Here is a 19,637-nt window from a genome sequence, read left to right on the forward strand (position 1 = left end):
TTCTTAAGTGGACTCATGGACTGCTAGACCTGGGAAGGCCTTGGGGAGCATCTACTGAGGATCAGAAAGTCAAATGGCTACAGGGAGGAGCCAGGCAGGTAACGAATGAGAAAAGCGAGTGAGCAAAGGACAATAGGGGGCGGTGGGTCTGTGGAGAAAAGCATTTTAGGTGGTAAAATTTAAAAAAAAAAAATTTTTTTTCAGGTGTAGAAATGTTGGCAAGAGAAAGTAGTTGCCTGGGAGGGGGCGAGAGATGGCAGTTGCCTGGGCAAGGTGCAGGAGGGATCCTTCTGGAGTGAGGAAAATGTTCTGCATCTTACTTTGGGCGCTGGTTACTCTGCGTACACAGTTAACAAGGAAACTTCCTCAGATAAAGACGAAAGATAATTTTTTACTTGGGCAAATTAATAAAGTATATCCATAAACCAGCGTGGCTCTGAGGCCACCCATTCGCAAACTTCCGTTCCAAACCGACTTCTTTCTCTAACAAAGGAGGAATCGGAGCCCCCTGAGGGGGGAGAGTGGTCTTCTCCAGGGCGCGGAGGTGGCTCGTCGGCCTTGGGGAAGGGTGACCGCAGGGCTGTCCAGTGGGCCGACTGCGCAAACTCACTCCCCCGCCTCCCGAGCGCTGCCTTTCCGCCCGCGGTCCCCAGGGGCTGGGCTGCCGTCTGCCTCTGCGTGAAGGCGAGCCGGTGGCCCAGAGCGGAGACAGAGAGGAGCGGATGTGATTGGAGCGCCCGCGCCCGGGAACACCCGCCCGGCGCGCAGATTAATCACGGACACAAACTGCACTGACGCTCGGGACTGGCACTGAATTCCAAATGCCGACGCAGACGACCAAGTTCTGGGAAAAGGAATCTGATCCCGGCAAGGCGGAGGCGGCGGTGCCGAGCGGAACCCACCTGATGGGGCGGGGAAGGCAGGGAACCTGCTCTCCGGGCGGGCGCTTCGGGCACTTACTGAAGTCTTTCCTGGCCAGCGCCCTGCCCGAGGAGGCACTGGCATCCCTGCTTTACAGGTGCGGGAAGCAAGGCTCTCCGCAGCTTCTCGGGGCCGCAGGACTGAGTTGGGATTCGGAGCCCGCTTGTCTGACACCAAACCCTTGCTCTTTGCTCTCCTCTACCCAGACACCGAGTAGGTGTCTCCAAGAGAGACTCCAAGCCCATCACAAAGCACACGAGTTCCCAGTTTCTGTGTAGGCCCTGTCTGCACGCCAGAGACAACGGGGGTGGAGATGGGGGGGGGGGGGGGGGAGAGCCGGGCGCGAGGGGTGGGGGTGGGGAAAGGCTGCGGCCGCATCCCGGGCCGAACGACCCGCCGGGACCTTCCGGACGCGCGGAGCCCGGCCCTCCAGCCGGCGCCCGCCCTGATTGGCGCTCGCGGCCGGCCTCCAGCTAGCTCACCTGCCCCTCCCAGCCAATCGGGGCCACCAGAATTGGGGCTGTCGCGGGGAGCCGGGGGAGATGCTGCCTGCTGGAGGCTGAGCGGCCCTCCCCGCCGGGTTCCCGCCGGGCCCGCCCCAATCTCGAGGCCGAGCGGCAGGCTGCGCTCCCCGCGCCCCCTCCGCGCCGCGCTCCCCACCCCCGCGCGCTTTCCGGCGGCGGGTCCCGGCCCCCGCAGCTCCGCGTCTCCGCTGGCCGGGACGCGCCCCGACGGCGCCCGGAGCCCGGAGCCACCGGCCGACGCTGCCTCCCCGCAGCCTTCTGCCGCGCGTCCGCCCTCGCCCGGAGCCCCAGCGTCTGTGCCGGCCCGGGGGAGAGGGTGGGCCGGGCCCGGGGCAGTCCTGCCGAGGCAGGATGTTCACGTCCAAGTCCAACTCGGTGTCGCCCTCGCCGTCTCTGGAGCAGACTGACTCGGACGCGCTGGACATCAGCACCAAAGTGCAGCTCTACGGTGTGCTGTGGAAGCGGCCCTTCGGGAGGCCGTCGGCCAAGTGGTCCCGGCGGTGAGTGCGCCTTCCGCGCCGGGTGAGGACTGCCTGGGGAGGGAGCCCAGGGCCTAAGGACCCCGTACCGGCCTCTATATTACCATCCTGCTTCTGACTTCCTTTGTGACCTTGGCCTCGCCCCATTTCACTCAATCCTGGCTCTCCCTGGAAGATACTGATCTCGGTCGGGGTTGGGGTCATTCTGTCGGTTACTGGTCGAGCTGGCCTGGGGGCGGTGGGGAATTCTCCGTGGAATGGATATAAGCCCCAGTGGGCACGTAGGGTGTGGGCGGAAGAGATCATGGCCATGGTAGGAGACCATCTGTGTCAAGGTGGGCTAGATTCTCCTGGGGAGGGAGAAGCCCTGTCTCCAGCCAAAGATATCCTCTTGGGATCCCCACTGACAATTCCATCTCCACAACCTCCCCCCCCCCCCACCAGGCATCTAGCATCGGGCTTAGAGGTGGGGTTCCTGTGTCCTACCCCTCTCCCCTACTTCACCTGTGCACACTGCTAGCTCCACCTATGGTCCTGAGGAAAGGCTCAGGCCAGGGGAGAGAGGAAGGGCCAGGAAGGGTCTGTACGTACTGGTGGTGGCATAATTTTGGCAACCCCTCCGACTGTCCCTTGAGCTAATTTTTAAAAATCTGGGCCCAGGGAAAAGAGTGCCCAGTGCTTCAGACACAGGGGCCTGAAAGGAGGGACTGAGCTGTGGTAAAGAGGCACAGAGACTGAGGGGGGGAGGGGAGGGGATTGATCTGTTGGAAGGGGTGGTGGAGAGGGTCAGAGCAGCCCCAGCCCTGTCTTTCAGACCAGCTTCCCAGTCCCCAACTCAGAGGGGACTCACCAGATGTCAGTCAGTAGCCACTTTCCACTTATAAATGGGCCTAGAAGGTACTGGAGGAAGAAGGGGCTCCTTATTGGAGGAAGGTACTGAGGGAATGGCTCACAGCCCTAAACTTGCAGGAGGCTCCCAATGCTGGTTGCAGGAGCAATGGGCTACCTTCTGGACTGTCTCCACCCTCAAGCCAATCAATCTGAGTTCTGAGACTTGCTATTAGAATGGTTTGTAGAACTCGAATCCTGATCCAGCCTCTCCCTGAAGGCATGACCCCTCCAGGAAACTAGGAGTGTGTCTAGATTCTCTTTCCCATCCCACTACGAGTCTGTCCTGAAGCAGAGCCTTAGATGTTTCCAGAACTACTGATCACAGATCACAGAGATGTGGTTGGTTCTGATGTTCTATTTGGATTAATAATTTAATATTTCTACAAGACCATACATAGAACGAAAGGAGGTGTGTGTGTGTGTGGGGGGGGGGGGTGTTCCACGTTTTCCATAGCTAGTTTCACATACCTTTGTTGGTTCTGCCAGGTTTCTTTCTGGGATTTAATGGGATATAGGTTACTTGCATTCCTCCAAAGTTAAACTTATGTCTCCTCTCCTAAAAGGAGGCCTGGGGGAGCTCGGAGGGCATCTTATGAGGGGCTTCCAGGGCTGTGCTGTCTAAGATGCACTTCCTGAGTGCCAGGAGCAGCCTTGTCTCTACCCGCACAGCCTAGTAGGGTGGGTGGGGTGGGAAGGCTGCTTGTAAATTCAAGTACCATTAGCACGAAGCTCCCCTCTCCAGCCTCCAGGCAGCCACTGCTCCTTCTCCATTGGGTCTGGTGGCTACACCGAGTCTGGGTCTTGTCCTCCAGGATTCTTCTTGCCAGCCAATTGCACCCGATCGCATCCCTAGTACATGCTAGGGGCCTGTGAACTCCAGGATATGTCTCCTAGCCCTCCTCACCCACAGTGGTGGGGACCTAGGCCCTGTACCCACAGTTGATTCCAGGGCTGGGAGGAGTCGGGGCAAAGGCTCCCAGCTCAAAGCAGGGTAGTGGAGCCAAAGGAGGCTTGGGAGGTTTTAGCCCCCCGCCCCCCACCTCCACTCCATACTCTCCATCAGCAGCCCCCAAAGCCACTCAAAAACCATCCAGTGTAAGTCAGAACAGTGCACATGCTCTGCAAAGCCAGCTTCAGGTCAAGTCCTCCAGCCCCCTTCTGAGGAGACTGTCACCTTTCCCCCTTCTGGAATTCTGGAGCTGCCACTGGACAGGCTCCCCCTCCCCTGGGGCTCAGGAAAAAACTAACAGTCATTTGGGGTGGGGGAGGCATGATGCTAAACTTAGTCTCCTCCCACTTTCCAGCAGGGCCCCCTGGGCCCTGCCTCCCCATTTGTGAAATGGAGTCTCTGGACTTCAGCTAATTAGCGGCCACAGGAAGGCTTGGGGAGGGGGCAGCCCAGCCCTACCACTGCAGAGCCTTGCCATTAGGGCGATCGATGCCCTAGCTGGGCAGCTAAGGGGAGGGGGCCTGGAAAGTCTCCCGAGCTGCATAAATAACGGATGGGCAAGATGGAACCGGCTGTGGCCAGCTGGGTTCTGTAAAACCTCTTCCGCTCAGGCTCAGGGCCCATCTCGGGACCTGTGCCTTCAAACCCTACTGCCTGAGCAGCCTTGCCCTTCCTGGGGTGGGAAGATGCCCTTGAGCTAAAGGATCAGCTTTCCCCCTCCCTCCCCACCCCAACACACCGTGGGGATCAAAAGGGGAAAGGAATCAAAACACTAGTTAGAAGAGATAAGAAGCTGGGAGAGGTGTCTAGAGGGTAAGATTGATTGATGACTCTGTCCTCCCTAGTTTGTGAGTGGGGGAGATGCAGAGGCCTGGCCGCTCAGAGACAGGGAGGAAAGGCATGGAGGGCATCTCAGCCTCAGCCAGCATCAGCTCGAAGTGGGGCCAGTCCCTCAGGCAGGCCAGCCTTCCCAGGGTGCAATCTCTCCCTGGCCTCTGTCCCTCCCCCCAGTGCCCCCTGAACAAATGCCAGGGCCAGAGACCCTGATGAGGAAGGCCCAGCCAATTCCTGCAGCTTCTGCGCTCCTCCCTGTTCCTGCTTTCCCCCATGTAAGGTGGCCAGCGGGTCCCGGACCCGGCCCAGCAGCAGCTCACGTGCACGCTGTCCTACCAGACCAAATGCTCACGCTCCTGGAACATTGGTGGGTCTGCGTCTCAGGGAGCTAAGACTCACTTAGTGTCCACTAAGTGCTACATTTCCCACATCTCAGGTTATAACCAGCCCGGATGTAGAAAGATCATCTGTGCAGATGGTGGTCATCATGCCAAAAAGATCCAGGGAGACTTTCTTCCCACGGGGAATTGGGATCTGGGAGTTTCATCCGTGGTTCCAAGATACCGTTTTGTAGAGGTGACGTGGCAATACCGAGCTGTCCCCAAGAGCTGAGGGGAAAAGCCTTGTGTGTCACCTCCACGCACCAGCCTCAGCCTCTAGTGACGCTGGGATTTGCGCTCGCTTTCTGGCGCACATGGAATTCTGCACAGCCGTGGGAGGTGTCCCACGAACACAGCTGTAGCATTTCTGCTTGTTTTATCACAGCTGGAAGGTGCCCGCAGACTCCTCTTTTTATAATCAGTTTGTGTTCTCCACACTTCTTCCAGTGCGACAGCATGGTGGGAGGGGGCAAGCTGGCAGCTGCGGGATCTCCCCAGATCCTTCTGTCCACGACGCTTGCCCCTTTTGAGGGGGTGACATCGAGGTTCCACTGAGTCCTTAGGCTAAGGAGATGGGCACAATCTCACAGCTGTACAGTGAAACTATATTAATTCAGGCTTCACTGAATTAATGATTCGCTGGGACTAAGCCTCCCAAAGTTAAGCGAGTTCATACAAACAAGTCATACGTCCCCCACCCCCAACCCCAGGACCAGTCCCTAGTGGCTGTTGATGTCCTGTTTGAAAATGAGTCCCACCTGCATAGGGGTCAGGCCTCAAGCAGGACACTTCAGCTAACTTATGTCAAGAACTTGGAAATAACAAAGTAATTTCCTTTGAGAGCAGATGGGGCTGTGCCGGAAAGTAAACTGAGGCTTGGCGGCAGGAGCTCTGAGTTCCAGTCCCAGCTCTGCCAGTGACCAGCTTCGTGGGCCAGGCTGAGGGATGACAACATCTCCCCTCACTGGCCAGCAGTGTATCTTCTACAAAATGGGGGTGGATCACACTGAGGTTTCTCAACTGTGTTCCATGGATGACTCTAGAGATGCCTTGACTTTAGCACAAGGGGGTGGGGAGCACAGGGAGGGGCTCCAAGGCTCCGCCCATTTCACCCAGTGCCTCTGCACTACAATCTGTTTTATAGATTAACCCTGTCTTTACTGTATTGTCTGAAGAATTGCACTAGCATTTTTTAAAAGTCCTTTGGGCTTGATGCTCTGCATAAACCCTAACTTGTCATCACTCGTGCCCTTCACAGGTAGGATTCCTGTTGTCCTACCACCTCAGACCTAATGCCACACAAATGGCCGAGGCCAGGATGAGCACTCCCTGAGCATACCAGGCCACCCGGAATGAACAAAAAGGGACACACACGGGGGGGGGGGGGGGGGAGGGCTGTGTCATTTCTACGATCCTTCTATCAATTCTGAAAAGGACTTCTGATAAGCTGTCCTTTCCCGGCTCCAGGATTCACCTGGCTCCAAACCCACACTCGTTCTCAATGCCTGAAAGGCTGAGGGATAAGGGAGACTGGGTGCTGGTCCTCTTCCGGAAGGTTGTATCTGGGGAAGAAGGGGCAGCCACGCTAGATAGCCACCTTCCTGAGAAATGTAACCCATGGGTGGCTCTCACGTTTACTGGACTCTCGCTGCCATCCGGAGAGTGAGTTAACTTTATCCCGAGGAACTCCAAACCAGCACCCGGGCTTCTGTGTTCCTCACGAGGCTCTAAACTCTTGTTTCCTTGTTTATGGAGGAACATGCCGTCCACTGTAGGCAGTCCTTGTTGCACGAACTCAGCTCGTCTCTCTCTCTCCCCCACCCTACCCCGTGGCCACATGGCCACACCCGCCTCTCACACAAGGTATCTGTGAGTCTGGTAGACTATGCTGAAGAGAAGGTTTGGCAGTGAGAAAGGCGGAAGAGGCATTTAAATCACCGAAGTGTGAACGCTGTCTCATTGAGTGCTGGCGCCCTGTTTTCTCAAGCTTTCCAGGCACCCCATCTTGCCATCGGCGGAGATGGGATTGTTCACCACTGTCTCTAGACACTGTAGGACCCAGACTCCCACATCTTCTCTGGGTCCTCTCTCCTCTGCGCTCTCCCATAAGCCCTCCTCCCCACAGCCCTCCAGGATTTCCCCTGACTCCAAATTGCTCTCTGTGCTCCAAGACCCTTTCCAGTCCCCACTCCCATGCTTGGCTTCTGCATCTCCAAAGAATAAGTTCAGCAAAGTAGATCCCTTTCTGTCTTAAACAGGACCTGCCCAACTCAGGAAGGACCCATGGGCCTAAGCGGCATGTTCTCTCACTTTCAGCTGGATTGATCGCGAGGCCAGTGTTGACCATCCAGCTCTGGCTGAGCCTTTGTCACTTTCAGAGCACCGAGGAGGGGAGTAAAAGGTGGAGGCAAAGCTTAGGAAATCCCTCCAGGGTCCCCTTGTCTGTGTTGGGTGGCACCTGTCTCCACCTTGTCCACCTAAGCTGGCAGCTCCCCTCATCAGCAAGAAGCAGCCCCACCCTGCTCTGGTCCCCTTACTGCCCCTCCCCCCACACCACTGCCCACCCTGTTTGCACTTACCTGCCGGTAATCCCAGACATATTTTGATAACCTTGAACACACTGTTCTTTACATATGCTGTTCCTTCTGCCTGGAATGCCCCCCTCCCCCTTTGGCTTCCTCCCAGATTCCTAACACACTCCTATTCATTCTTCGAAACCCTGCTCAAGCTGTCACCTCCTCTCCGAGAATGCCCTTGGCTGGGCACCTAAACCATTTCATTCCTCCCTGGTCCGCACCCTTCCTGTACCCCATACAAACTTGCAAGTGACTGTGTCTCCCGGTGCTTTATGGTGTCCCAGGGTATCCTGGTGCTTTACAATGTCTCAGGGTATTCCAGTGCTTTCCAATGCTGTAGCTTCCTCTGGTGCTTACAGTGTCCCAGGGATCCTGGTGCTTTACAGTGTCACAGGGTACTCGGTGCTTTACAGTGGTGCAATGCATCCTGGTACTTTGTAATTATCCCAGCTCCCCCATTTACCAGCTGTGTGATCTGGGGCACATATTACTTAACGTCTCTAGGCTACAGTTACCTCACCTAGCTGATGCGAGGAGTGAATGAGTTAACACACACAACGGTGCCTGGCACAAAGGAGGAGCTCCATTAGCTGTTCGTTTTAATTATTGATTTCTATCCTCTCTCGCCTGCATTTGACTTTAAGCAACTCGAGGGCAGGGAGTCATCCAGCCCCAGGGCCCCGCCTGGCCTTACCAGGTGATTCGTGAATGTTTGCCCCACTGAGCTGACCAGCGGCTTGCAGTCTCTCCACGGGGAAGGGCTCCAGGAGGACCAACAATTTCAGGTGATGAGTGACCGGGAGGGGCCATATGGAGTGGAGAGCAGGGCCGGGCGTCCAGAGCACCGCAGTTGAGAACACGAGCTGCGTCTGTGGACCGAACTGAGTTCCAAGTCTGCCTCTTACTAGCTGCTTAATCTCCCTGTGCCTCCATTTCCTCAGGCTACAGAAACACAAATACCCCCATCTCTTAGAGTGGCTGTGAGAGATTTAAAAAGATAACGCAGGCTTGTATGGAAACCAATTTGACAGTAAATTTCATATATTAAAAAAAAAAAAATACCTATCCCACTATTAAAACTTCCTCCTGGAAAAAAAAAAAAAAAAAGATAACGCAGGAGCGCCTGGGTGGCTCGGTTGGTTGGACTTTCGGCTCAGGTTCGGTCCCCGAGTTCAAGCCCCGCTTCGGGCTCCTCGCTGATGGTGGAGAGGGAGCCTGCTTGGGATTCTCCCTCTCTCCTCTCTCTCTGCCCTTCCCCCACTCACGCTCTCTCTTAAATAAGTTAACTTAAAAAAAAATGACAATGAAACACTTAGCAAAGTGAGCGTCTTGGCACCTTGCAAACGCCCCTTAAGCTGGACGTGAAAATACTATTCTTTAGGGCCTGAGAGAGAAGGCAGCCAGTCCTGCAGACCCCTGCCCACGCTCACACTCTCTGGGCTGCACTTCAGCCTCGTGGGGCTGCCGAGGAGGGGCCTAGGGCTGGAGACAAAGCTGCACCCAGGACTGAAGGTGGCCCTGGACGGAAGGGCCGGCTTCAGACAGGAGGGAGCGGCAGATGCAGGAAAGTGCCCGGTGCCTGCAGGACAGGAGCAGGCCAGCCGGTAGGAGCCTTGTGAGTGCAGATGGGAAAGGAGGCCAGGGGAGGTGGCTGCAGACACCGAACGTAATAATAAATAATAGCAGTAATAAAAGTAAATGTTCATTGAATACTTACCACATGTCACACAATATTCTAAGTCTTTGTGAGACCAAACTGATTTAATGATCCCAACAACCCTAAGAGATATAGCTACTATTATTATCCTCAGTCACACCTGGACCTGAGGCGTCGCGATCAGGTGACTTGCCCCGATCACACAGCTGCTGTGTGGCAGAGCACTGACTCTTGGCTAGCCCCACCGTGGTACCACGGCCCCTGGCCCACCGGTTTGCTGCCCGGGTGCCGGCACGAACGAACGGGGAAGCGGCTCCACGTGCAGAATAGGAGCAGGGACTGTGGTCTGTGGGTTCCAATCCCAGCCCCACCTCTGCCCTAGTTGGGTGACCTTGTACACATTACTTCACCTCAGTTTCCTCATCTGTAAAATGGGAACAAGAGTCCTGCCTTCCAGGATTGTTACATAGATCAAATACTCCGGTACATGTAGAACACTTCGCAGGGGAGCCAACATAGGAGAACAGCTGAATAAGTGGGGATTACCTGCAGCCCTTGCACAGCCGGCCAACTTGTAGGGCACAGAAGGAGATGGCTTCTGGCTTGCAGTCAGAATGAGATTGTCTGGGAGCAAGGGGACTTTGACGAAAGGGACAGGAAGACGAGGTGCCCTTCTGTGCAGGGGCACTCGGGTCCTGGGCCCCCACCTGCTGAGAGGAAGCTGAGAATCCTGGAGCAGTGAGCTGTTACTGAGACAGGTTTATGAGGAAAGGTGGCTCTTTGGGACCTGGAAGGCTGCCTGCCAAATGTGCCCTTTGTTGGGCGATACTCATCCCTGCCAGCCGGGGAGTCACCCTCTTCCTCCAGGTTCATGCCAGCTCCTCTCCCTTGACCCTAACCCCCACCCAAACCAAGCTGAGAACAGCTGGAATGAGGCTGGGCTGGCATGCATGGTGTGTGGGCCCTTGGTGTTCCCGGTGACCTGATCCTGCCGCCTTCTGCCTGGCTCCTGCTGCAGCAACACCATAGCCTCGCAGTTCCTTCCAGGGCCCGACACACTTCCCACCCCAGAACCTTTGCACCTGTGGCTCTTCTGCCTGGAACATCTTTCTTCTCCTCAAATGTCACCTTCCTAATCAGGCTTTCCCTGACCACCCTGTTTAATATTGAAACCTGAAACCTACCCCCGACCCCGCCACCCCTTACCCCATTACTTACTTAACCCTGCTTTATTTTCCTCTATAGCATTTATTAGCATCTGGTAAATGGCCTCTCTCTCTTATTTATTTACTGCCTGCTTCCCCACCACACATACTCAAGTATAAGCTCTATGGGGACAGGGATTTGTGTCTCTCTTGCCCACAATTCTATCACTAGCACCAAGGACATTGCCTGCTACAGAGTAGGAACTCAGCGATAAATCTTCACAGCAGCCCCCAAGAGACATATACATGCATTCCTTATTTTATAGAGAAGCTTTGAAAGGGAGGCTCAGCAAGACTGGGAGCTTGCCTGAGACCATGGCTTGAAGGATGGGGGTTGTTTGACTCCAGAGCCCCTGTTCTCTCCCTGCCTGTGAGTCATGTGATCACCTACCGATCACATCCTTCCCTTCCCCAACCAAGTCCCTGGCACAATGCTTCACCCTCAGTGGGGAGGGGTCTCCAGAAGCGTCAGGAAGGCAAGAAGGTATTTGTCTTTATTGGGTTCCCATAACAAAATACCATAGATGGGGATAAACAGTCTCTTAAACTGTTCAACTGTTCTGTTAAACTACAGAAATGTGTGTTCTCACTGTTCTGGAAGCTGGAGATCAAGGTGCCAGCACAGTCAGATTCTGGTAAGGACTCTCTTCCTGGCTTGCAGATGGCTGCCTTCCCCCTACGTCCGCATGTGGCAGAGCGAATGCAAGCCCCCTCTTCTTACAAGGCCGCAGTCCTATTGCATTATGGCCCCACTCTTTGGGCCTCACTTAACCTTAATTACCTCCTGGAGGTCTCCTCTCCAGATACAGTCACATCGTGGGTTAGGGTTTCAACATATGAGTTTTAAGGAACACAGTTCAGTCCATCACAGTATTTCAGAAGCCATCGAAAGGAGGGGAGGAGGGCCCTAGGAGGCAACCCTGTGCTGGTCTGTCTCACGCTTCCCTAGGGCGATGCATATTCAGAGCATGGGAAGGCATCACTCAGCCCTGTCCTGGGCCCTCTGGGAATTGGCAGAATGATGAGCAGAACCTCATTTCGTCCTCAAAATAACAGACGAGATAGGTGTTCTCATCCCCATTCCATAGGTAAATAAACTGAGGCTCGGAGAGGTGAGCTTACCCGCCTAATGCCCCTCAGCCAAGAAATGGCAGGTCGGTCTGATGCCGAAGCCTATGCTCTTAACTACTTTGTGAAGTTCTTTGAAACAGGCAGGGGGCATCTCCCTTGGCCCATGGGTCACAGGGGGCATGGCCCTGCCCCCCGGGAACCCAGCATCTCCTCAGGACAAGAAGAACACCTGGATATGTTGGTGCTGGGTGCCAAGTGCACCGCTCGGTCAGCAAGTTCAGGAAGAGCTCAGACGGCACTGTAGGCTGGACTGGTCACCAAGGAAGGGCTCAGCCAGATGAAAAGCGACAGGGAGGGCTTTCCAGGGACAACTGCAATGCAAAAAGTAGTGAGATGGGGGTGGTGAGTTTGGTATTGGCTCGGGACAGAGAAGCTGAAGGGCAGAAGTGGTGGGAAAGCTGAGAGGATGGGCGGGGGTCAGGTGCTGGCCGGCCCAGACTGTCCCCGCAGCTCTGCAGAGGGTGGTATCTATGTGTCCTTTCTCCCTGGGGGACAGAGAGACCTGGGGGAAGAGCTGGCATGAGCAGAAGTCCGCAGCTCCCTCCGGTATCCGGCTGGGCCGAGAGGGTCGGTGCAAATAAAGAACAAGGGTTGGCTTGAGGCTCGCGCCAAAGGACAAAGCTGAGCTTCTCTTTCCTGGGGGAGGTGAGGTGGCAGCTGTCCCGGGGACCCTCCCCCAGCAGCTGTGGCCTCAGGAAAGATCCCGGGGCTGATGGACTTCCGGAGATAAACCGGCTTTCTGTTACCTCCGGCAATTTTTCTGGCCCCTGACAAGAGGGGGCCTCCAACCAGTAGTGTGCCGGTAAATGGCTGACAACTGGCTCTCTCGGGGGTGGGGGGAGCCCTGTTTGTATCATTTGATGATTTTCCTGGTGTAACTGCTCCCATTGTGACTGATATTAAGCTACCGACGCGATGTTACTGAATGCGGAGCAGGGGAGAGAGTCACCCTGCCGGCTCCTGTCAGCCCTTCTGAGTGGCTCTGGTGGCCACCCCTTCCCCTGATCCTGCCTCGATAACAGCAGTGTTCCCGGGGGCCCTGGGAGCAAGGGGCCAGTCGCCGTGGTTGTCCCTGAGCCTCAGGGTTTTGAGACCCGGTTGGATCTTTTCCTGGAATTGTACTTGGTGTTTCATTCCGGTCAGCTCCGATCATCAGTCCTAGGAGAGCCTCCAGGCTGGGTCCAAGTGCTCTGCACGTTGGCATCAGGCGGTCGCCTCCACAACAGTCAGAAAGCACCAGGTCCCAGAAGTCCTAAGTTAGACGTGAGTCCCAGAAGGAGGCCATGAAGCACGCGGACAAAAAGGAGTGCTGGCGTCACATGGAGGCTGCAGGCCTGCCCTCGCCAGCCTGGTCCACACGTTGGGTTCAAGTGTCAGTTTCACGATTCCTTGTCAGAAGACCCATCCTGGAATTATGCACAATCTCTTAGTGAGGTGGGGGTGGGGGCGGCTTCTAGGCTCTGTTCTCCTAGGGCAGAGAGGCTGAAGGGCAGATGCGGTGGGAGAGCTTTCTTCTCTCCCTTCTCCCCCTTCTCCTGGGGTGGACCCTAAGGGACTGGAGGTGATGGCTCAGGGGATGAAGGTACCCGAGGGGAAGGACTACAGATGCCCTCCTGTGCCAAGGGTGGCGGTGCGGCAGGACGGAGGCAGTGTGGGCTTCCCAGTCCAGCTGCCCTCCGGTGTGAGGGTCAGGCTGCCGATGGCGGCGGGTGGCTGGCCGGCAAGGGCCTCTGCGCAGATGTGGAACACGAGCTGGTGAGGATGAGCCTGATCTGGTGAGCCCACGGGCTCTCTACGTGAGTGCTGGGCCCCCCGAGGCCTTTCCGTCCCAAGACACCTCACCCTTTTCCTCCTTATTGCCCCTTCTTCCCCACCACCCACTGTAGGTTTTTCATCATCAAAGAGAGCTTTCTTCTTTACTACTCTGAAAGCGAGAAAAAGAACTTCGAAACCAATAAATACTTCAATATACACCCTAAGGTGAGGCAGCCTCTCCCCAGGGCCACAGTGGGTAGGACCCCATGGGGACAATGAGGGAGGGTGTCCTGCAAGGGTGGAAGACAGTCTCTTTTCTTGCTGTGGTCTAGCAGAGAGTCTGGAGAATGAATCCTTCTTGGGGCACAGGACTCTTGCCCCCTACGACTCTTCCTGGGCCCCGAGCCTGCCCCAGTCCTTCCTCTTCCTTCTAGGAGTCAGTTCTGGTCTGGCTCCCAGCCTGGGGCCCTTGGCAGGACCTGGCTTTGGCTGAGGGCTCCCAGAGGCCTTAAGTGATGTGGGGAGGCGGGGGAGGGCTGCCTGTTCTCGTTCTTTCTCAGGGAGTCATCCCCCTGGGAGGCTGCCTGGTGGAGGCCAAGGAAGAGCCCAGCATGCCCTATGCCATGAAAATCTCCCACCAGGACTTCCATGTGAGTAAAGCTCTCCTCTCAGCCTGGACTGAGCAGGGCAGACCTGCTTCCCTGGGAACCTCCAGGCTCCCTGGGGGCAACGGCTCCGGTGGCCTGGCCTGGGAGGGTGTCAGGGTCATAGAGATGTGGGACGGTGGATGGAGGAGGAGATGGAGGAGCAGACTGCAGGCAGCCTCTGGCATCCCAAGAGTGGGCTCCTCTCAGGTACACCCGTGGTTCCTCTTCTTGGCAGGGGAACATCTTGCTGGCTGCTGAGTCCGAGTTTGAGCAGACCCAGTGGCTGGAGATGCTACAGGAGTCCGGGAAGGTGTAAGTACTCATAGGCGGGGGGGCACGTCCAGGAAGTGAATGGTTATGGGCTGGGCCCACCCTGATCACCTAGTGGGAACTGAGGACCCCAGAAAAGGGCAGGGTGAGGGAGAAAACTGTCTGGGCCGTCTTGGAAACAGTCCATCCCTCCAGCCAACCTAAATACTCCTGCTTCTCCTTGGCCAACTGCAGCCCCTGAGCCTCCAGGCTTTTGATCATGGCTTCTCCCAGCTGGGCATTCTTCCAAGTCCTGGGGAGGGAGGGCAGATGGGACAGAGGAGAGAAGAAACACAAAAGGCCAAGGAAAAGCAGGAGTATTTAGGTTGGCTGGAGGGATGGGCTGTGGGAGTTGGTTAGAGTGGGCAAGAAAGAACAGGCCAGGTTGATAGGTCTGCCAGGTGGGCTTGGAGCCCAGTGACCTTTGCTTGTCTGGAGTCACAGGTGGCAGACGTAGACCACTTGTCTCCGACTCTTGGGAGCAAATCCAGCACCACTAGGAGGGTTTGGCTGCCTCCTGACACCCATCTCACCTCCCCAGGTCCACAGTGAATCCTAGCATAGATTGGAGCGGGTGCTTTGTAAATCAGAGTCCAGATCATAGAAACCTCCAGCCCAACACGGTCCATTTACATGTGAACCCCTGTCCCGGCACCTGCTGGGTCATGCTTTTAGCTCAACAAATAACACTGCGCATGCCCCATACGAGGCCTGGTGCCAGGTAGTGGCCTGTGGTGGTAGAGAAAGCAGCCTGGGAAGCAATCTCTTCCCCGCTCCGAAGCTGCTGGCCCAGTCCTCGGTGGCCCACTTTGCAGCCTGGGCTGGCCTCCGGGGACTGTAACTGATCGATGCTGGTGGCACGGCCAGAGCCACGGGAGCCAGAGTGAACGGGGCTGCGATTCTGGAGGAGACAGGATGGGCGAGTACACGCCATGCACGGTCTCCCTCTCCTCTCCCCTTCTGTTGTAACGATTTTGTGTTTCTTCTCTCCTCTGTCCCATCTGCCCTCCCTCCCCAGGACTTGGAAGAATGCCCAGCTGGGAGAAGCCATGATCAAAAGCCTGGAGGCCCAGGGGCTGCAGTTGGCCAAGGAGAAGCAGGAGTATTTAGGTTGGCTGGAGGGATGGACTGGAAGCTGAGGCTCCCTAGGTAGCACTTCAGGGCCGGGGTTATAGCCAGGGCTCGGTGGAGGATGGAGGAGGGGAGCTGGGGCAGGGCTTAGCAGGCTACCAGGAGCCGTAGGTAGAGGCTTGTATGATGTAACCTGTGTCCTCTTGGCCAGCGTGGCAGGAGGACCTCTGGGCCAGCTTTGTCACTTGTCTATCAGCTGCGTGTCTCCAGACAGGGTAGCCTCTGTAGGCCTTAATTTCCTCATCCTGAAAAGGGTCACGAGAATAGTCCCTAGGTTTGGGAGGTGGGACCTGGGGATCAGGGGAAATGAGAACGTGCCGGTAAGCATTTGTTTCAGGCACACAGTAAGGGCCCCATGAATGGAGTTGATGTTATCCTGCCCTGGGTTCCCGGGTCCTGGATTTGCCCCAAACTTCCACCCCCTTGGCCCACTTTCAACCTGACCCTGTGCCCCTGACTGGCTGACAAGTATGCTCTGTTTGGGAAAGAAGAAGGTGAGACTGGGGCTTTGATCCTTTGCCTGGGATCTTTTCCCCTGCTACCTCCTTAGACACCCAGGGCCTCGGCTCTGGGTCCCCTCTGCCTGCTTCAGAACCCCCCTATAGCCCCAGAACCTGCACCCCCCACCTGCCAGACACTAGTGCAGGGGAGCAGCACAATTAACAGCACTTCTAGGGGTGCAGACACCCCCCCCCCCCGAGCTTCTGAAGATGAAGCCGTCCCTGTGCGGGGACAGGGACCAGAGAGGAAGGTAGTGGCTGCGGCCGGCAGGTCAGCTTCTATCCTCAGGAGCTGGCTCTGCCTGCTGGCTGGCCTGGACATGACAAACCGTTTCCCTGGGAGATCCTGGAAGTGAAGGAGGTTACTGGAAGGCCCTGGCCCCCTCCAGGCCGGAGCCGGACTGAGCTTTCCGTGAGAGCGTGCGCACTTGCTTTGCAGACAAACTGATGGAGGAGACCGAAGAGCTCTGCCTTCAGAGGGAGCAGAGAGAGGTAGGCACACGGAGGCCAAGGCCGCTCAGAATTGCTGCCCCTCCCCCGCGGCCCCTGCTCCGGGGGCCCCTTAACAGCCAAGGTGTACTGGCTTGTGTTCCTGGCATTAGGGACGCATGTAGGGGAGCAAGGCACCCAGAGAACTCTCCAGGAAGTCAGACGGGCAGAGCAGGGGCACCGTGAGGTGACCGTGCTTGGGACTTGCTGTGGCTTCTTGTCAGAGAGCATTTGTTCTTGCCAGTCGCCAGAGACAAAAGTAAAAAGGGTAGGTGACCACGTTCTCGAGAAAGCCATCCCAAAATTGTATAAGCTGTATTGGTAAGTAGTGAGCTGCCGATCACCGGTGATCTTCACAGGAAGCTGGGATGGCCTCCGTAGAGGGACTTCTGCACCACGAGGGTGATTGGGTTGGATGAACTCAGGGGTTCCTTCTTCCTCTAAATGACACAACGTAAGTTCCAAAAAAGCCAAGCATTAGCCAGAGGCAGCCTGCACTGGGGAGCCGCTGAAGTCCACTTCATCTGGAATCTCCGAGCGGCCTTGGGCCTTGCCTGTTTCTGAAGTGTCATCAGCACCCCTGAAAGGGCACAGTAAGGTAGGGGATAGCACGGCAGACTTGGAGCCAGGCCGCCTATGTTTGTATTTGACCTTCAACGCTTCTAGCTGTGTGACCTGGGACAAGTTACCTAACCTCTCCGGACATCAATAGTCTTTCTTTTTTTTTAAGTTTATTTATTTATTTATTTTGAGAGAGACAGAACAAGAGCAGGGGCGGGGCAGAGAAAGAGGGAGAAAGAGAATCCCAAGCAGGCTCCACGCTGTCAGCACAGAACCCGACGCAGGGCTCGAACTCATGAACCGTGAGATCGTGACCTGAGCCAAAACCAAGAGTCGGCTGCTTAATCGACTGAGCCACCCAAGCACCCCTGAACATCAATATTCTTACATGAAAAGTGGAGACAATGGAACCCGTCTTATTAAGATGTGAAGATTAAGTGAGATGTTATATATAAAGCACTTGGCACATAGTATGTGCTCAGTGAGTATCTGTGTTTGTTAGCGTCACAATCATGTTATTACTCATGATGGGCCCATTCTACGTGTCAACTGCCTGAGGCCTGAAGCTGCAAAGTGCCTTTCCCATAGGAGAGCCTGATTCAGCCCACTTCTCTTCACCCAGTCGGTTTTTTCTTGTGCCCGTAGGGCTGGGCCCATCTGCCTGGGCTCAGTGCCTCCCTCTGTGACTTTTCTCTTGCGAACCACCTTTCCCAACCACCCTTCACTGGGCTCTGAGACAGGCCCTACTGTCAAGAAGCATCCTGTCCCTGCAGCACCCCGAATATCCCCAGGACCCAGGACCATACCTGGCCCAGGATGAGTGCTTGACAAATGTTTGTGGAATGATTCACGGAGCGAACATTTTTGATTCTTGTCATTTCACATCACATCTTGATTTGAATCTAGTAGGACGATCCGGCCTCATTTTCCTTCTTCAGACTTTTACCAGATCTTCTTGCCCGTGTATTCTCCCAGCTGGACTTCAGACTCATTTCGTCATTTGACGACAACAGGAAAAACCAAACCCAAACAAACAAGAAACACACCCCCAAAGCCATGGAGGCTTTGCGTTAGGATTCCATGGATTTGAGGCTTGGCGTGGTGACAGCACTGAGCCTTCTCGCAGCCGTGCCGTCTGGGCATCCGTGCCTCCACGCTCTCATCTGGGTCCCGCATTAAAGTCTTGGCATTTTCTTCACACGGTTCTGCCATTTTGACAAGGGAGCCTTCTGGTGGCTTGTCAGCAACCTAAAGACAGGTAATTGAGGAAGCCAGGGGGTGGGATGGAGTGACAGACACAGCCACCGGCAGGGAGAGAGACAGACTTATCCATCAGAGAGGCTAAATCTGGGGCAGCAGTCAGCCGGAGGAAAATTTAGACACTCTATCTAGGTCTTTAGCCAGGAAATGAGGCCAGCGGAGACCCACTGCACGCAGGCCTCACTTAAAGCCGTAGCACGTTGAAGGAGCGAGGCCTGTCAGCTGTGAGCTCCCTGGTCTGGTGCTACAAGATCTGAGCGAGACTCACTCGGGCCCAGCCGATCCCCCGTGAAGGCTGCTGTGAGCGGGCGGAAAGGGAGAGGGCTGTGCCCAGGTCCGTATTTCCGCGTCAGCTGCGCGCTGCAGATCGGGAACAGAAATCACTGCTTCCCTGACTTGCTCATCCATATGATGGGTCTTCCTGTCCCCTGCATCTTTCCCATCTCCACTGCGAGGCTCAGAGGTTGTCTGGGTGCGCGTTGGGCCGCTTAGAAAGGCCTCGGGTACAACAGCCCAGTGATAAGATGAAGATTCTCTGATCTTTAAGAGGCAGTCTGGCCTAAAGAAAGACTCAGGGTCTGGATCCCGGAGACTCATATTGGAGTCTCAGCTCCATCACTGACTGTGTGGCCTTGGGTAAGTTAACCTCTCTGAGCCTCAGTTGCTCTATCTGTGATGCTCTGATAAGAGTTGATGGCTGTGGCTGCCTAGTTCCTGGGTCGTTGTGAGTCTCGATGAAATCAAAGGCAGCAGAGTGCTTTGTGGACGGGCAGGGCTCATGCAGATGTGCACTGTGCGGTGATGCGGCCCCGACCTCCTCCATGTGGAAGGGAGGGCGTGGGACTCTGGAGGCATGAGCAGAGAGCACGGGGTGAGCCAGCCTGGGCTCATCTGCCCCGGGGCCAGAAGGCCATGCCCTTCCTTGAGCCCTTCCTCAAGTGTCCCTGGCTCCTTGTGACCTCATCTCTCATCCCTGGAGGAGGGCAGCCTGACTACCTTTCCTTCTCTCGCCGAACTCAGAGAGCTCAGCTTTGTATGTGGGTAGGCACCTAGGAAATCGAAATGCCCAGGGCCCATTAGGCAGGCATCTTGCCCCCCAGGCTGCTCCCGGTCAGAACATAGACCCTTGGTGTTGGGAAGAACCTGTCACTTCAAGGGGAGGCTCTTTGCTCACCTCCCTGATGGATGTTATCTTGCTTCTGTGATGGGCAACTCACGACCTCTGGCGGGATTCTTCACCTTGTTGCTCTGTGGCTCGAAGACTCTTCCTTTCCTTGAGCAGGAATCTGCCTTCTAGTGACTTCTTCCCAACCCCGTACTCCTGCAACTTAAGTCAGGCCCAGGAGTCAGAAGAACAAGCACTAGATGGTGGAAGAGGCTTTAGCTGCAGCGGGTCCTGGCTGACCTCAACCTATGACGGGGTTGCCGCAAGCTCTCG

The 19,637-nt window shown here is 55.9% G+C and overlaps 1 protein-coding gene across 2 annotated transcripts in view; it reads left to right on the top strand.

Annotated features, from left to right (window-relative positions):
* Positions 1-1,449: 1,449 nt before the first annotated feature.
* The window catches only part of PLEKHD1 (pleckstrin homology and coiled-coil domain containing D1), a 31,495-nt gene continuing 13,307 nt past the window's right edge, over positions 1,450-19,637 (top strand). The window contains exons 1-6 of one of the 2 annotated variants that reach the window (XM_053889536.1): positions 1,450-1,945; positions 13,434-13,527; positions 13,863-13,952; positions 14,185-14,261; positions 15,277-15,368; positions 16,329-16,381. In XM_053889536.1, the coding sequence (XP_053745511.1) occupies positions 1,797-1,945; positions 13,434-13,527; positions 13,863-13,952; positions 14,185-14,261; positions 15,277-15,368; positions 16,329-16,381 (555 nt within the window). In that variant the 5' untranslated portion in view covers positions 1,450-1,796. The remainder of the gene's footprint in view (positions 1,946-13,433; positions 13,528-13,862; positions 13,953-14,184; positions 14,262-15,276; positions 15,369-16,328; positions 16,382-19,637) is intronic. The other variant, XM_019451412.2, reaches the window with a different exon arrangement.

Source organism: Panthera pardus, unplaced genomic scaffold (genome assembly GCF_024362965.1).
Source record: "Panthera pardus isolate Hobbes unplaced genomic scaffold, ASM2436296v1 HiC_scaffold_24, whole genome shotgun sequence".
Lineage (NCBI taxonomy): Eukaryota > Metazoa > Chordata > Mammalia > Carnivora > Felidae > Panthera > Panthera pardus.